At 41.2% G+C, this 19,415-nt stretch overlaps 2 protein-coding genes across 2 annotated transcripts in view; one reads left to right on the top strand and one right to left on the bottom strand.

Annotated features, from left to right (window-relative positions):
• The window catches only part of SYN2 (synapsin II), a 1,086,516-nt gene that overhangs the window by 458,301 nt on the left and 608,800 nt on the right, over positions 1-19,415 (bottom strand). The window lies entirely within an intron of this gene.
• Positions 1-19,415, top strand: part of TIMP4 (TIMP metallopeptidase inhibitor 4) — a 103,600-nt gene that overhangs the window by 77,892 nt on the left and 6,293 nt on the right. Inside the window, exons 3-4 of the mRNA XM_078661414.1 lie at positions 11,883-11,997; positions 12,268-12,392. Of these exons, the coding sequence (XP_078517540.1) occupies positions 11,883-11,997; positions 12,268-12,392 (240 nt within the window). The remainder of the gene's footprint in view (positions 1-11,882; positions 11,998-12,267; positions 12,393-19,415) is intronic.

Below are 19,415 nucleotides of genomic sequence, written 5' to 3'. Positions count from 1 at the left end.
TCTTCCTTCCTTTCTTCTCTTCTTTCTTTCATTCTTTCCTTTTCTCTTTCTTTCATTTTCCTTTTGCCCTCTTTCCTTCTTTCTTTTCTACTTTCTTTTTTGCTTCTTTCCTTCGTTCCCTATTTCCCTTTTCTTACTATTTTCATTTTTTCTTCTTTGCTGCTTTACTTCTTCACTCTTTGCTTCCTTATTGCCTTACCTTCCTTCCATCTTTTTTCCTTCCTTCCTGATTTGCCCTTCTACCTTCCTTCCTTCCTTTCTTCTCTTCTTTCTTTCATTCTTTCCTTTTCTCTTTCTTTCATTTTCCTTTTGCCCTCTTTCCTTCTTTCTTTTCTACTTCCTTTTTTGCTTCTTTCCTTCGTTCCCTATTTCACTTTTCTTACTATTTTCCTTTTTTCTTCTTTGCTGCTTTACTTCTTCACTCTTTGCTTCCTTAGTGCCTTACCTTCCTTCCATCTTTTTTCCTTCCTTCCTGATTTTCCCTTCTACCTTCCTTTTTTGTCTGCCTTCATTCCTTCCCTTCTTTCTTCCCTTCTTTACCAAAGGCGAGGCTAGCAGCCAGTGCCAAGAAGTAAGAAATGGTAAGGGGTTCTGCCCACTTAACCCTCCCGTACCTGAGCAGGAGACATCCAAGGATGAAAAAGTAGAAAAAAGGGGGTACTGAAGGGATTAATCCTTTTTTAATTTTTCAACAAGAAACATCTAATTATCTTGTGAAACACAAATAGAACATTATACACATATGTAAGAAAATTCATAAACGCACATATGAGCGGACATCTAGGGAAGCACGACAATCAACACTCTATATACAAATTATCACATATACATTATGTACAAATATAGAAGACATATACAATCTCAACAAACATTTATCTGTACCCTAAATTCAACAGATATATACAAATATATATACACGGATTTAAGTAAATGCCTCCTCCTAATTTACAAAAGAGTGCACAACAAAGTGGAGGTCCCAAAAGAAAAGCACCAGGGGGTTTGACCATTAACCCAATCTCAAATTGTATAGGTGCACAACAGAAACAAATCAAATCTTTTTAAGTTAGAACAAGGGACTCCATTCAAAAGGTGTCGACGCCGTCGCGGTCGCGTTTCAGCCAGATGATGTAGGCTTCATCAGGACATGGGTACTCTGGTGATCACAAATATATATCAGTAAACAACCTTAATTTATGCCCACAAAGGTGCATATACTAAAAAACATAATTAGCTGCAACCACATAATATTAACTTACACTCCCCCTCGCGTGGAAATGCAGTGTAACGAGTAGGATCTGTCAAAGAAGCAAGTGACACGAGAAGCAGAACAAAGGTATCCGACTCAAAACAGCTCCAGAGTGAAGCAAAAAATAAATGTAAGTGATATCGTTCATATGTAGTGCTCACAGACCACACCTCGACTACACATATAAGTGTGACCATTACCCAAGTGTAGCAGAAGAAAGGAAGGAAGAAATATTACCACCTTATATCCCGCAATCAGTCCAAGTGCCTTCAAACCTAATGGTAATAGCAAGAATCACACCCCTAAAAAACAGGAAAATAAATACCTAATCTTGAAGGTCCTGGCCACGCCTAGGTCCGGTATACCTGGTAAGCCCACAATGCCACCCACACGGGTGGGGTGGGGACCACTATCTTAACTCAGGTACTGTAAATAATCCCTGGGGAAAACATATGTGGAGAAGAACCCAATTAGTCGCGGCCCAAATTAGCTAGGGGACGACAACATCCAATGTCCATGACTACTATAGTCTACACCAGACACAGAGAGTTTATTTCTAGAGCATACCTTATATATACAATATGTCCACTTGGCAAAAAAGGTTGATTCTCAGCATACGTGGCTTAAATCACACGGTCTCTCTGCCGTCATAATCCAAACGTCGAGGTGGAAACAAAAAAAGGAGAATAATAAATTGATATAACTATCACCATCCCTCCAACTACAATCATTTTACATACGTGGGACTAAAGCTGAATAGAATTAACATGGCATGCATAGTCACACAAGTCGACCTGTGCAAATATACTGATAATGGTATAGGCATGTGTCTACGTATTCCCCAATTCTAATCAAAAAAGCATCTAGTCCATGGGGTCTGTCCATCCCTCAACTCGAGAGAACCATAAGACAACAAAAGGGTAAATAGATCTATTAGTCTCCCGTCTGTCATCGCCCTACTTGACTTCTCTACATACCAATCATCCTAAAATCAAATATTAGCCACTCTATATCAAATAGTAACGGAGGTCAGTATAACACAGCTATCTAACGAATTCAATCGTGTAATATATACAGAGACACAATCATGTCATATCTGATATTCTAAGAGACTAATCTCATGTCGTAGCCTGAGTACAAGAGAACACAACAAGGAATATCGGGAGGAAGGTACAAATACCTCAATTATAAAGGAGTCACGACCAAAACGAGTCCGCCTCGGCGTTATTCATTTTCCGCGAGGCAGAGAGAGACACATAGCGCGCATATAAATGACGCGTCCCAAGCGTCAGCAAATCCGCCAGGTCGGCAAAGAACACAAAAAAAGGACTCCAACACGAAAGGCAAGTTCCAGTGTCAGTACGGCAAAGCATCCAATGCATATCCCGGCCTCGGGTATTCAAGTATCCCACATTCATTCAAATACACACATCCACATACTAAAAAAGAAACAGTGTAAATAAATTAAATCGGAAAAAGAATAGTAGTTAAATAATCCTAGAGGATTAATCCATCAAGATAAAAAACGAGGGAATATAATAACCAATAACTAATACAAAATCCTACTACTGCATTTCCACTATAGGGTTCCCATTTTAATAGACCAAACCAAACACAAGGACCTTGTAGCACAACATCAATACATCAGTATTCTAAAAGATACCGACTGTTCAAGTGTAAAATATAACATTCACTATATCTCTATATACATCATAAAGTCTCAACAGAAATCAGTGTACAGGTCAATCGGATGCCATTATACATACTGCAATGGTATGCGTCATATACTAATCGGCACCAGAAGAATGGAAAAATTGACAAATCACTGGGCTTAATGACAAACGTGGCACAGATTCAGATCAACGCCCACATTTCATCACGTTCATTCAGTCCTTTATCAGAAGTATGGTATCTATCTATTAATCTTGCTTCAGTGCGGTTCAATTTGGACTCTAATTCTGTTTTATTTTTTGCTAAGATAGTCACTAGGACTGTCCAAGTCAACTCTTCTTCATTGTGATCAACTTCCATAAAATGCTGTACCAGAGGGGCCCCAATGTACTTGCATCTTATGCCTGATTTGTGCTGCCCAATACGCATTTTGACTGCTTGTGTCGTCTGACCAATATAGGCCAGACCACAGGGACAGGTCACTACATAAATACAGTTTTTGGTGTTACAATTAGAAAAGGTACGCATCGTATGTTTGTGACCAATAATCTCAATCTCTTTAAGGTCCCTGGTGTTGGAACACACAGAACAATTCATACATCGGTAGTGTCCGATCACAGGTGGTAGTCCCAACAAACTCCTGGTGTCCTTTTTAATTGACAACAATCTGTTAGCCTTCACTAAATGTTGTTTTATATTCTTTCCCTTACGGAACGCAAAAACTGGTTTTGGAATATTCAAATGATCTATTAATCTCCAATTTTTTTAAATGATCTGTTTGACCTTATTTGCTTTGGGGTTGAATGTAAGCACACAGGTCAATGCTATGCCCTCTTTCTTATCTCTGGGTGTCAGTAAACTTTCTCGGGGTGTGTACCATGCACGTTTGAGTGCTGCTCTAACCAACTTTCTAGGGTATCCTCTATTACAAAGTTTACTCATTAGGATATCCGCATTATCAAAATAGTCATTTTTATTGGAGCAATTGCGCCGAATGCGCAAAAATTGCCCATAGGGCAGGTTTTCTTTGAGGCTCCTTGGGTGACCACTACTGAATTCCAGAAGAGTATTCCGGTCAGTAGGTTTAGTGTACAAATTAACTTTTAAGGTTCCTTCGTCATTGAAAATCCACACATCGAGAAAGTTGATTTTATCATTGCTGACATTCATGGTAAATTTCAAATCAGGTGAACATGAGTTAAGCCACTCATGGAAAAGGGACAATCCCTCATTGTTACTATTCCAGATGAGGAATATGTCGTCGATGTAGCGAACCCACCTCGACAACAAGTGCCGAAATGGGTTCGCCACACCGAAGACACACACCTCCTCAAATTGGTCCATCACCAAATTGGCAATCTCTGGTGCAAAGCAACACCCCATCGCGACTCCCTTAAGTTGTAAATAGAGGGAGTCTTTGAAAGTGAAAAAGTTGTTTTTTAAACACATTTTGGCCAATCCTATGATAAATGTCGTGGGCACCTGATGTGGTCTAGTTCTACGGTCAGAGTCCTTTTTTAGTGTTCTTTGCCGACCTGGCGGATTTGCTGATGCTTGGGACGCGTCATTTATATGCGCGCTATGTGTGAATAACGCCGAGGCGGACTCGATTTGGTCGTGACTCCTTTATAATTGAGGTATTTGCACCTTCCTCCCGATATTCCTTGTTGTGTTCTCTTGTACTCAGGCTACGACATGAGATTAGTCTCTTAGAATATCAGATATGACATGATTGTGTCTCTGTGTATATTACAAGATTGAATTTGTTAGATAGCTGTGTTATACGGACCTCCGTTACTATTTGATATAGAGTGGCTGATATTTGAGTTTAGGATGATTGGTATGTAGAGAAGTCAAGTAGGGCGATGACAGACGGGAGACTAATAGATCTATTTACCCTTTTGTTGTCTTATGGTTCTCTCGAGTTGAGGGATGGACAGACCTCATGGACTAGATGCTTTTTTGATTAGAATTGGGGAATACGTAGACACATGCCTATACCATTTTCAGTATATTTGCACAGGTCGACTTGTGTGACTATGCATGCCATGTTAATTCTATTCAGCTTTAGTCCCACGTATGTAAAATGATTGTAGTTGGAGGGATGATGATAGTTATATCAATTTATTATTTTCCTTTTTTTGTTTCCACCTCGACGTTTGGATTATGACGGCAGAGAGACTGTGTGATTTAAGCCACGTATGCTGAGAATCAACCTTTTTTGCCAAGTGGACATATTGTATATATAAGGTATGCTCTAGAAATAAACTCTCTGTGTCTGGTGTAGACTATAGTAGTCATGGACATTGGATGTTGTCGTCCCCTAGCTAATTTGGGCCGCGACTAATTGGGTTCTTCTCCACATATGTTTTCCCCAGGGATTATTTACAGTACCTGAGTTAAGATAGTGGTCCCAACCCCACCCGTGTGGGTGGCATTGTGGGCTTACCAGGTATACCGGACCTAGGCGTGGCCAGGACCTTCAAGATTAGGTATTTATTTTCCTGTTTTTTAGGGGTGTGATTCTTGCTATTACAATTAGGTTTGAAGGCACTTGGACTGATTGCGGGATATAAGGTGGTAATATTTCTTCCTTCCTTTCTTCTGCTACACTTGGGTAATGGTCACACTTATATGTGTAGTCGAGGTGTGGTCTGTGAGCACTACATATGAACGATATCACTTACATTTATTTTTTGCTTCACTCTGGAGCTGTTTTGAGTCGGATACCTTTGTTCTGCTTCTCGTGTCACTTGCTTCTTTGACAGATCCAACTCGTTACACTGCATTTCCACGCGAGGGGGAGTGTAAGTTATTATTATGTGGTTGCAGCTAATTATGTTTTTTAGTATATGCACCTTTGTGGGCATAAATTAAGGTTGTTTACTGATATATATTTGTGATCACCAGAGTACCCATGTCCTGATGAAGCCTACATCATCTGGCTGAAACGCGACCGCGACGGCGTCGACACCTTTTGAATGGAGTCCCTTGTTCTAACTTAAAAAGATTTGATTTGTTTCTGTTGTGCACCTATACAATTTGAGATTGGGTTAATGGTCTAACCCCCTGGTGCTTTTCTTTTGGGACCTCCACTTTGTTGTGCACTCTTTTGTAAATTAGGAGGAGGCATTTACTTAAATCAGTGTATATATATTTGTATATATCTGTTGAATTTAGGGTACAGATAAATGTTTGTTGAGATTGTATATGTCTTCTATATTTGTACATAATGTATATGTGATAATTTGTATATAGAGTGTTGATTGTCGTGCTTCCCTAGATGTCCGCTCATATGTGCGTATATGAATTTTCTTAGCAGCCAGTGCCAGGCAGATGGCTTTTTTAGATCAGTGTTAGCCAAGACCTTTTGGTTTTATGAAAAGTATGCATAACATAGTAACTTATTGGGGTTTTCAGTCAGACTTCATCCATTAGTCTGTGATCTGTGCCATTCACATTTTTCTTCCACCCACTCCAGCATGCATCAAGGGGCAATGTTAGTCCACTTCACCTATTGACTGACTTCACTATGATTTACGGCATGCTGCCCTTTCGCAAGGAGCACATCTACACGTGAAGTAGTTCCCTTCAGTGCTGGATAAACAATGGTAATGTGCAATTTTATGAGACTCGAAAAACACTTTAGACATTTTTTTTTTTTAGATTTATTTAGCACGCAGATTGCCAAACCATAAACTTTTGTTAAAACCATGACAAAACAAGAATTGCCAAACGGTTGATGGTTGATGTCAGATCTATTGACTTTATGTCCTATGTTATGGCATTGTGTTATGGTTTTAGTGCACTATGTGTCCTATTCTGTTTAAACTTTTTTGTTGTGCAATATTACTTTTGTTGTGCAGTTATTTTGTTTATCTTGTATATTGTGTTGTACTCTGGAAGCATGTTAAAGAAGTCAACAAATGATGCTACATTTACAGATTAAAAGGGCGAATTCCTTTAGACATTCCAGTGACAAACAACCATTTATCAATGTTTAACAACACTTTAGGACACCGGTCAGGCCAAAACTGTGGCAGAGAATTGTTTCAATGTTCAATGTAATTGACAGAATGACCTGTCATTCCAAAAAGAGTGAAAAGAACTTTTGGTTCATATAAACTAATGTAACAAAGGTATGCTATTCTTTAGTACATAACTCCCATTGCTGTAACATGTGAAGTGGCATCAGAGTCTAGGTTTGTGAGGGCCTGCTGCACCCTTAATATTGTTTTCTGTTACTACCCATTCTGGCGTTTGTGTGGCCTGGTGGAGAAATGAAATATCAAGTAGGAAATTTCTACTTACCACAATATTGATGTCAAAATATTGAGGACCTAAATATGGGCATGTAAGTAGATTGCTAAGTATAAGTTTACTATATATATCTTCAAGCTACGTATATGAGAAGTTAATGGTAAATCTACACTTGCCTATATGCATGTAGATCCTCAATATTTTGTTATTGAATATTCGAACTATGATTTCTTGTAAATAGATATTACCTTCTCGGACAACAACCGTAAGGCCTGTTACCTTGATTGAATTTGTACCCAAGGCACATTTCTTACCAGAATATGGAGCCTGAATATTGTGCTACCAAAAATATTGTAGCGAAAATATTAACAACAATAATATTGTTTTATGAAGGTATGTATAGATCTACTGTAGTTAATTCTACATATATGTACCTCAACGGCATATGAATCTTTAAGGTATGTCGATTTGGAATTACCTTTATATACTTATCTTCACTACATTTTGATTGTAGATTATTTCTTGTGTTCAACTCTGGGGTACAACCCTGTTTTACTCTTAGAATGGAATTTTAAAAACTTACAGAGGGTGCTTATGTGAATTTCACACTTTACCAGTTTTGCTGGTGCAATCCGGTTTTCATTCACCAAGGATAATGTCTAGAGGTGAAAAGTTTGCCAATTTCGTCCTAGTCAGTAAAGTGCATGTTGTATATCTGTTTATCCAGGTTTGTCTCTCCATGGAAAACATTTTTCAGCATGGAGAACCCACATCTGAACCTAATGCCAACTGTATTATGAACACTCTGAGATCAGATTTTGCGGAGGTCATATAATTTTCCACAGACTAGAGCCTACTCCCCTGAACACCCCCTTACATTTTCTTAAGCCAGCATCCTGATTTACCCATGTGAATAAATCACCAAGCAGAAAGGGTACACAAGTGAGTGGATTTCCACTCCAAAGTATGCCTTCTGCAAACCAGAACTTCTTGTTTTGATGCTGAAATATTGTTCTAATCATGTAAATGACACCTACATACAGAAAAACATATCTAACACAGCTTTTTACCACTACCTCATCTTTCAAACCCATCCCTACCGACATGCAATGAGGGATGTTGATTTTTACTTGCAATACTAACTTCTCTGATGCCATGATCAATGTAGTACAAACGGGGGTGGTGATGGACGGAGCATCTGAACCAATCAAACACTCACACCCAGTCAACAGATCTGGGTTTAATCCATCACCGTTCTTTAGCCCACTCTGCCACCACAGTTCAGACATGGCCATATGCAAATCAGTCTGACCCTGTGCCTCGTGGGAACAGTCCAGCCCGAACTGCCAAGCCATGCCTTCCCTGGACCGGAAACAAGCTTCCGAAGACCGGTTTCTGGCATTTCAGCCGTCTTCAGCCCGGCTTGCTTGAATCCAGTGGCAAAGTGAGCAAGGGACTCACGTCTGAGCATACCCTGCCAACTTATGGCGAACAAAGTGGTACAAAAGGGGGTGGTGATGGACGGAGCATTTGAACCAATCAAACACTCACGCCCAGTCAACAGATCTGGGTTTAATCCATCACCGTTCTTTAGCCCACTCTGCCACCCCAGTTCAGACATGGCCATATGCAAATCAGTCTGACCCTGTGCCTCATGGGAACAGTCCAGCCTGAACTGCCAAGCCATGCCTTCCCTGGACCGGAAACAAGCTTCCGAGGACCGATTTCTGTCATTTCAGCCGTCTTCAGCCCGGCTTGCTTGAATCCAGTGGCAAAGTGAGCAAGGGACTCACGTCTGAGCATACCCTGCCAACTTATGGCGAACAAAGTGGTACAAAAGGGGGTGGTGATGGACGGAGCATTTGAACCAATCAAACACTCACGCCCCGTCAACAGATCTGGGTTTAATCCATCACCATTATTTTGCCCACTCTGCCACCCCAGTTCAGACATGGCCATATGCAAATCAGTCTGACCCTGTGCCTCATGGGAACAGTCCAGCCCGAACTGCCAAGCCATGCCTTCCCTGGACCGGAAACAAGCTTCCGAGGACCGGTTTCTGGCATTTCAGCCGTCTTCAGCCCGGCTTGCTTGAATCCAGTGGCAAAGTGAGCAAGGGACTCGTGTCTGAGCATACCCTGCCAACTTATGGCGAACAAAGTGGTACAAAAGGGGGTGGTGATGGACGGAGCATCTGAACAAATCAAACACTCACACCCAGTCAACAGATCTGATTTGCATATGGCCATGTCTGAACTGGGGTGGCGGAGTGAGCTAAAGAACGGTGATGGATTAAACCCAGATCAGTTGACTGGGGGTGAGTGTTTGTATTGTCAATGCTCCGTCCATCACCACCTTTGGTTTTTCTTTGTTCGCCCTAAGTTGGCAGGGTATGCTCAGACGTGAGTCCCTTGCTCACTTTGCCACTGGAGTCAAGCAAGCCCGGCTGAAGACGGCTGTAATGCCAGAAACCGGTCCTGGGAAGCTTGATTCCGGTCCAGGGAAGACATGGCTTGGCAGTTCGGGCTGGACTGTTCCCATGAGGCACAGGGTCAGACTGATTTGCATATGGCCATGTCTGAACTGGGGTGGCGGAGTGAGCTAAAGAACGGTGATGGATTAAAACCAGATCAGTTGACTGGGGGTGAGTGTTTGTATTGTCAACGCTCTGTCCATCACCACCTTTGGTTTTTGTTTGTTCGCCCTAAGTTGGCAGGGTATGCTCAGACGTGAGTCCCTTGCTCACTTTCCCACTGGAGTCAAGCAAGCCCGGCTAAACACAGCTGTAATGCCAGAAACCGGTCCTGGGAAGCTTGATTCCGGTCCAGGGAAGACATGGCTTGGCAGTTCGGGCTGGACTGTTCCCATGAGGCACAGGGTCACACTGATTTGCATATGGCCATGTCTGAACTGGGGTGGCGGAGTGAGATAAAGAACGGTGATGGATTAAACCCAGATCAGTTGTCTGGGGGTGAGTGTTTGTATTGTCAACGCTCTGTCCATCACCACCTTTGGTTTTTCTTTGTTCGCCCTAAGTTGGCAGGGTATGCTCAGACGTGAGTCCCTTGCTCACTTTGCCACTGGAGTCAAGCAAGCCCGGCTAAAGACGGCTGTAATGCCAGAAACCGGTCCTGGGAAGCTTGATTCCGGTCCAGGGAAGACATGGCTTGGCAGTTTGGGCTGGACTGTTCCCATGAGGCACAGGGTCAGACTGATTTGCATATGGCCATGTCTGAACTGGGGTGGCAGAGTGAGCTAAAGAACGGTGATGGATTAAACCCAGATCAGTTGACTGGGGGTGAGTATTTGTATTGTCAATGCTCCGTCCATCACCACCTTTGGTTTTGCCATGATCAATGTAGCCTATGGATAAGAGACAACTGCCTCAGACTCAACTATGACAAGTACTGATCTTTGGGAAGAACATCTCCACATGGGACCACTGCTGGTGGCCTTCAGAACTCGAATCTACAACACCAACCTACCATGCACACAACCTCAACATCATCCTCGACAGTCAACTGACCATGAAACAACAAGTCAATGGAGGCTCCTCCAGCTTCTACGCACTCTGCAGAATGTTCAGGTGGAACCCAATCAAAACCAGAAATATTGTCAATCAGGCATTCATCACCTAGCCGCCTCTACTATGGCAAGAACCTCTACACTGACATCTCCGCCCAGCTCCTCAGAAGACTCCAGACCATATAGAACAATGCAGCCAGGGCCTCCCCAAACAAAACCACAGCACCCCCCCAACTGAGAGACCTCCACTGGATCCCCATCCAGAAGCAAATCCAGTTCACAATCACCAAGCATACCTACAAAGCCCTCCACAAACTAGGACCTACCTACATCATCCATCAACTGAACTTCCACCAACCCTCTAACCTGTGCTGCTCTTCTGCATTGGTGGTTGTTCCTTCTCCTACATCGCTGTCAAGACCTGGAACTGCCTTCCCCTCCAGCTCTGTACAGCCCCCTCCCTGGCATACTTCATAAAGAGACCTGGCTCTTTGATGGAGACACAGCTCCCAGATACCCCTAGGACTGACAATGTTGCACTTTACAAGTGCTATTTGATTGATTGATTGATTCCTTTGAAAACCACTATGATTTAAGAAACGATCTCAAGAGCAGATCACAGTTTATTAGCATTCTTCAGTCAGATTTGAGTTGTCAATGAAGATTGTTTAAAAAAAACACACAATGGCATCTTTATGTCTAAGTTAATGTGATATATCACAATGGTGGCGGAGTGCACACCTTTTTTCTCCAATTGTCTGCGCCACATTTATTCTGTCCATTATATTCAAACCACTGTAGGCGTGCAAACTTGTATCGCGCTCCACCCATTTGCGCAAGGAAAATAGCAAAACACAAGGGGACCACATCTGGTCCCCTACAAGATGCACAGCCATACATCTTGTAGGGGACCAGATGCTGTCCCCTGGTGTTTTGCTAAGTTAATATGATGGCATATCCCTTTATGCCATCATATTACCTTAGGGCTAAGGTTGTGTGAGGTCACTTTAGATGTCTTTATTATTGTGTGGAAACAGCATAACTTATCATGAGATCAAACTTTGAATGCCCAGTGAGGACTGTCTTGGAACTTTAGTTTGGATAAAACACATTCATTAAAATGTATACCTACACCTAAAAACAATTTTGGCTTTTAATTTTAAATGTATGTTGTTCTTAGATGTTTAAAGGATTTGAGAAAATAAAAGATGTACAGTATGTGTACACCCCTCTTGATTCCTCTCTTTGTGGAATAAAGCTTGAAGCCAACAACAAGAAACAATACCTTCTTACTGGTAAGAAAACATCAATGATTTTATGTATTCAAATGTAACAGGCACACCTTCCTCCATATATATCTTGTACGTATATACATGGAAATGTACCTGAAATATTTAAAATTCTACAGAATTCCTTGCATTAAAATTGCCTTCAATTCTGAAACGCCTTCTTTGCGGAGGCTCTTACTGTACAGTAAATTAGCATTTGTCATGCTGCTTGATGATTTTGCACTTGTTTTCATTCTATTCTAATAGCTTAAATGTTTATTTTGTTTTTCACCCAAGGTCAGATATCGAGCTCTGGTAAAGTGCACATCCACCTATGCAATTACATAGAACCCTGGGATGACTTGTCTTTGTCCCAGAAGAAGAGCCTGAACCAGAGATATCAAATGGGCTGTGACTGTAAAGTAAGTCCATTTTACACTGTTTTCCTTCAGAGCTGATATGAAAGTTTTGAACTCATATGTATTTCCTCATTCTGCACTACGTAATCTAACACTCTATTTTCTTTTACTCATAGCCATAAAAAAGATTCATTGTTTGTGCAAAACCGGTGGTCCTGCAGGGACACTGAACATCTGCTAATATTAGAACATGAACAGAGTGTACCAATAGCCAGGGCAAATCCGTTGAGATGTAAACCAATTTGACATATCATTCACACAGTCTACTGACTTGTTGCAACAGGTTTTTAAATTCCAGTAGCTGCAAAACAATAGCTTTATATATACTGTTATAATATTTTGTTTTCCTGAATGTACTACATTTGGATATAGTCATCTTTTGCTATTATACCCCGAATGCAACTCCAACTTCAATAAAGATTACAGATGTCAACCTTTATAATATATATGAATATATTTTAAAGGTAGACATCTGTAATTTGTTTTGAAGTTGGAGTTGCATTTGGGGTATAATAGCAAAAAACGACTATATACATATGAAGAACATTCATGAAAATGAAATTGTATAATTATATATATATATATATATATATATATATATATACATATATATTTTTGTAGTCTGTGTACCTGCTGGTGCGGAGAAGCACAACTGCGGCAAGTCGGATTTTCATACATATATATATATATATATATACATATATATATATATATATATATATATATTCACTGAAAAAAACATAGGTTTCAGGAGTTATATAGTTAGGAATTAGCTTTCACAAAACCTTTGAAATTCACTCAAAAAACTATAAGTTTTAGTGGTGTTATAGTTAGCTGGACATTTTACTCATACAAAACCATTGAAATTGCTCCTATATAGTTAGTTGTACTAACTATATTTCGCGCACCCGCAATCCACTGCTGATGATGTCACATATTAGATCATTCATGACATGGTTTTGTATGAGTAAAATGTCCAGCTAACTATAACACCACTAAAACTTATAGTTTTTTGAGTGAATTTCAAAGGTTTTGTAAAAGCTAATTCCTAACTATATAACTCCTGAAACCTATGGTTTTTTCAGTGAATTTGCAAGGTTTTTTAAATGCTAATTCCTAACTATATAAGGCCTGAAACCTATGGTTTTTTCAGTGAATTTGCAAGGTTTTTTAAATGCTAATTCCTAACTATATAAGGCCTGAAACCTATGGTTTTTCAGTGAATTTCAAAGGTTTTTTAAATGCTAATTCCTAACTATATAAGGCCTGAAACCTATGATTTTTTCAGTGAATTCGCAAGGTTTTTTAAATGCTAATTCCTAACTATATAAGGCCTGAAACCTATGGTTTTTTCAGTGAATTTCAAAGGTTTTTTAAATGCCAATTCCTAACTATATAAGGCCTGAAACCTATGGTTTTTTCAGTGAATTTCAAAGTTTTTTTAATGCTAATTCTATTCGCGGATAACGTTTAAATATATTAATATCCTAGTGGGACCACCTGAGCAGCCCTAAGGGGGTCAGGGTGTTTCTACCCTGCCCCCTTTTTGTGTTCTACACGTTTGTTTTTCTGCTTTCTTGTGCCTCAGTCTACTAAGACCCAAGATGGATGCCAACACTTCCTGGTTAGAAGTGTTGACAGCCAATGAGCATGCAGCTTTCTCGGGAAGGGATGCTGATTGGCTGTCACTGTCTGTCAACACTAGCACAAGATGGATGCCAACACCTCCTGGTTAGAAGTGTTGACAGCCAATGACCATGCAGCTTTCTCGGGAAGGCATGCTGATTGGCTGCCACTGTCTGTCAACACTCAAAACCAGGAAGTGTTGGCAGCCATCTTGTGCCTTGTTAGAACCAAGGCACAAGAAAGCAGTGAAACAAAGGTGTGAAACTCGCAAAGGGGCCAGAGTAGAAGCACCCTGACCCCCTAGGCCTGCTCAGAGGTCCCACAAGGATCCCCAAGGCAAAAAAAAGATAATTTTTATTACGGGTACCGTGCGCGTACGGTACGCGTACGTTACGCGTACCCCGTGACTTTTTTAGCCTTGGGGGTCCTTGTGGGACCCCCTGAGCAGGCCTAGGGGGTCAGGGTGCTTCTACCGTGCCCCCTTTTTGAGTTCTACACGTTTGTTTTTCTGCTTTCCTGTGCCTCAGACTACCGAGGCACAAGATGGCTGCCAACAGTTTCTGTTTTGGAGTGTTGATAGACATTGGCAGCCAATCAGAATACAGCTCGCGCACTAGAGGTACGGTACGCGTATGTGCGGGTACGGTACGCGTACGGTAAGCGTACCGTAAGCGTACGGGTAAGCTCACAGGTAAGCTGCTATAGATATATATATTTTTTTGAACCTAAATTACTCAAAATCCACTGGAGCACATATCTTGAGACATAGCAAAGGCACATCGGGCTACCAGTCCCTACAATTTTGCCAAGTTTGGTGGAAAACCATTCAGCCGTTCGGGCTAAAAGTGAGTCCAACCGCCCTATGGAATTTTACATAGGGAAAACACGTTTTGGGACCCCCCTTTTATCTCGGCCCCCGCTTGACGAATCCCCCCGAAACTTTTAGGGAAGAAGCGCAGCGAGGCAAAGTTAAGGAAAATTACAGGCAGATCCCTCAACCGGCGCCAAAGTTATTCCCAATAGAATGTTGCGATTTCCCTATGGAAAACAATCCTAACTATATATACCTACTGGCTGTCGCCAGTAGGTAATATATATATATATATATATATATATATATATATATTGGCGCTCTTTTTTTCTTTCAATCAAAAAGAAAATCTGCACTCGCGGGGACATTCAACGTTGTTTTATTTATCCAGCAACAAACGCGTTTCGGCGGTCTGCCTCCCTCGGTGTTACTGCCACACCGGAAGCGACCTTGTATTGAACTCTACCACATGTGCATTAACATCGAAAAGGGACCAACGCATCAGGCCAAAGATCACACCATCTTGCAATGCCTAAAACCATACATTGTTCATATTGCATCAATGATCATGCATACAATATGCACCCAACCAAGATGTAATAATTTCATTTGTTATTCAAAATCCACTTTGTATATCTATTGTTCATCTATTTGCTCAAAATTTATTACAACCAATTTCTTTTTCAACCTTAGATAAATCAATTAATCCTTTACAACCATATAATATGGTGCCGTCCTCAAACCAAAATAGTACATTGCAATTTCTTATGAGGTATATTACACCGTATATCGGCCGGAGCAATAATATAACACCTTGGTACATTACTATCTTGCCGTGGATCGGCCAAGGTCCCTTTATATCAATGTTATAGCTATGCACACTTTGTGAGACAATAATCCTACTCAGAAACATATTTACGGAAACGATACATCTCATAGTGCTGTGTATCAGCAAATCAGTTATTAAAAGTCTCATTTATGGACCTAAATGTACTGCCAACTCTTCCCCACTATTTAATCCTTTGGGGAACTTCGTTTGCAAATCCACAATATAGCGTGACTCCAACCTCGTAATGTTAGAATTCTGTCACCCCCTCTGATTTTTTCGGACACATGGTCTAATCCAAAATACTGTAGCAAGTTCCTATTGCTAAGATGTTTATCAGCAAAATGCCTAGCTACTGGGTATGATACATCTTTTTTTGAGACAGCCCTGAGATGTTCTAGTATTCTTATTTTCTGTGGGTGGATCGTGCTGCCGATATATCTTAGCCCACATGGGCATATTAGACAGTACACTGAGTACGCAGTTTTGCAAGTTATAAATGTAGTTATGGGTCTACCCTTATCTATGTCAGGGATGTTGTAGGACAACACTCTTTTTCTATTAGAACAGGCTTTGCATTTACCGCATGGGTTAAAACCACGCATCTCTTTCAGGTTGCCCATTTTTTGTGGTATTTTGTCAAGATGACTTCGGACAAGCATGTCTTTTAGTGATCGCCCCTTTTTAAAGGTGACTAATGGATATGCTGGAATATCATTATTAATGACAATGTCCGTTTTCAAAATGTGCAAGTTCTTTCTCAGCATGCGTTTCAGGTAATTTGCTTCAGCTGAAAATGTTGTGACCATCCTAAACTTCCCCTCGCCGGTAGTTTCGGATATATTCTTGCTTTTACCTGTCAATAATTGACTTCTGGGCATTCCTGTCACTTTATTGAGTGTTTTCTCAAGTAGTGTTGAATTGTAGCCTCGCAGGGTAAATCTAGCTAGACATTCTCTGGCGGCAACCTCAAAGCCACAATCTCTGGAGCTGTTTCTTTTTAGCCTTAAAAGCTCGCCATATGGAATGCTGTGTATTAGTTTGGGTTTATGGTTACTTGTTGCAAATAGTGTCGAGTTCCCTGCTGTTGATTTTCTATATAGGGCTGTGTTGAGTTTCCCTGCTGATACAAACACCTTCTGGTCCAGGTAGGCCACTGCCACTGGGCTAACTGTACCCGAAAATTGCAGGTTCAAGTCATTGCTGTTCAAGACTTTGATATACTCATGAGCTGTCTGTGAGGTGACCTGCCACACTATAAAAATATAATTGATGGATTTATGCCATACAATAACCTTGCCCTTTTCTGTCCCGTGCTCATAGGACCCGTACACCTGCTCCTCCCACCAGCCCACAAACAAGTTTGCATAGCTGGGGGCAAAGCATGTGCCCATCGCGGTCCCTGAAATTTGTTTGAAGTATTCCCCTTCAAATAGAAAAATGTTGTTTGTGAAACAGAACCTTGTAAACTCAACCAGCATGAGATTGTGCTCTGAAAATCGTACCTGTTGTTTATTCAAATAGAACTGTATGGCTTTTAGACCATCTTCATGGTTTATACAAGTGTATAAACTTGTAATATCCAACACCATTAATTGCTATGAGGGATCCTAAGTCATTTCAGCAATTTTGTTTAAAAAGGCTTTTGTGTCCTTTACATATGATGTTAATTGGACAACAAGTGTGAAAAAAAAATGGTCGATAAACATAGATAAATGTTCAGTGCACTAACTATAATGGCTGAATTTCTCTGGTTTTGTACGAGTGAAATCTGACCCGAACTATAACGTCCCTGCAACCTTTGTTTTTTTCATTGAATTTCTAAGGTTTTTTCAATGCTAATTCCTAACTATAATGTCTCTAGCATTTGGTTTTTGGCATATTGAACATTTTTTAAATGCTAATCCCTAACTAGAACATCCCTGTAACCTTTGGCTTTTTTCAGTAAATTCCTATGGTTTTTTAAATAGTAGTTGCATTTGCAGAGTGGTGGAGAAAGGGAGGGATCCTGCTGTGTAGGACTTACAGAAGGCACCGGGAGGGCTTCTTGGCCCCTAAAGTCCCTCAGGATTAAAGTGGATTCCATGCCCCAACCAGTAGTGCATCATTAGCCGCATTTGTAAGGTGGTGGATAAAGGGGGCATGTGTGTGGACTTACTGTGTAAGACTTACTGGAGAAAACCACTTCTTCTTGTTATAATCTATGTGTCCCAGGAGGGGCAGCGGGGAAGGTTTTAGGGCCGCCCTCATATTTTGTATAAATTAAAAGCAGCGTGCCCAGGGGAGGTGGCGGTCCCCAGGGCTGAGTGGTGAGGCAGGAGCCCCCTACGCATTATTATATATCTTAGGCCGGGGAGGTGGTGGCCCCCCATATTTCTTTTGTCTTCCCCCTGGGATGTGGCAGACCATGGGGCTGCATGGGGGCAGGAACCCCATCGCGCATTATTATATAACTTAGCCCCGGGGAGGTGGCAGTCCCTGGGGCTATGTGACCCCCTTCATGTCTTTTGTCATCAGCCCTAGGAAGGTGGCAGTCCCCAGGGCTGCGGGGTCCCACCGGGCCCCCATCATTATTTTCTTAATGCCCCCAGGAACTGGCCCACCCAGGGGCCTAAATTAAATGGTGTGTGAGCCCACACTTTGTTTTGTTTTCATTTTCAGCGGGAGTTGTGGATCCAATGCGACTCACTCCAAAATTATTTTTAAATCATGCTTTTTGGGCCCTTGGGATCCATGTGGGAATCCCCCTCAAGAGGCCTAGGGGGTCAGGGTGTTTTGACCCTGACCCCTTATCTTTTTTTCAATCTTTTTTCTTGCTACTCGGGTCAACCGAGTCACAAGATGTCTGCCAACACTTCCTGGTTTGAAGTGTTGGCAGCCAATCAGATCTCAGGTATGAGATCGAGAGGGTTCGTGGATCCACTGCATCCCTAGATATACAATTGGAAATTTCTTTACATTTTTATGCAACTACTGAACACATTTACACCATTTAATAAAAAAGGGTGCTTTCTGGATCAAGAGCTACCTTTCTGCCAAACTTGGTTTAATTCCATTCAGCAATTCAGACTGTAGCCATGTCTAAACTTTCCTATGGCAATTAACATTGAGAAAAATCATTTTGGACAACCTTTTCTTGGCGCCCACTTGATGGATCACCCAGAACCTTTCAAGACAGTAGGTAAAGTGAGTGTCAAACTAGTTTTGAAAATTTCGCAAAGATCCGTCAAACAACGCCAAAGTTATTGGCAAATAGAAAAACTCTTCCTATGGAAATTAGGTCATAACTATAACTACCTACTAGTGACTGCCAGTAGGTGATATATATAGTGCAACATTTTAAAACAAAAGGTTGAGGGGCTAGAAAAAAACACGTGCATGGTGATATCCTTTAAATTGTTTATTCCTTCCGAACAACAGAAGTAGAGCACTTAAGTGTTAAATCCTTCACATGAGGGCAATATCGCATATTATTTACCCTCCCTAGCCAATATGGGTCCGAACTGCAGATGGGGGTCGATAATGAGGAGATGTTAAATAACAGCTGTTCGGACTTGCAGGTAAGGTAAATAAGGCTATTTTTTTCCTCTGAAACAAATTCTGATCACAGTGGGAGCAGGAGCTTTTGGCAAAAAAAATATCTTCCACAGAACTGCTCCACCCTCTCCAGAAGTAGCCTTTTACACATGGCTGTATGGACTTCTGCCTTTAACTTGCTAAGAGAGAAGCCCAAATGTTTGTTTATATTCTTCAATCATGTTTG

The sequence above is a fragment of the Lissotriton helveticus genome, chromosome 9 (assembly GCF_964261635.1).
Source record: "Lissotriton helveticus chromosome 9, aLisHel1.1, whole genome shotgun sequence".
Lineage (NCBI taxonomy): Eukaryota > Metazoa > Chordata > Amphibia > Caudata > Salamandridae > Lissotriton > Lissotriton helveticus.
The sequence above is the reverse complement of the archived record's forward strand: the minus strand, read 5'-3'. Positions and strand labels throughout refer to the sequence as shown.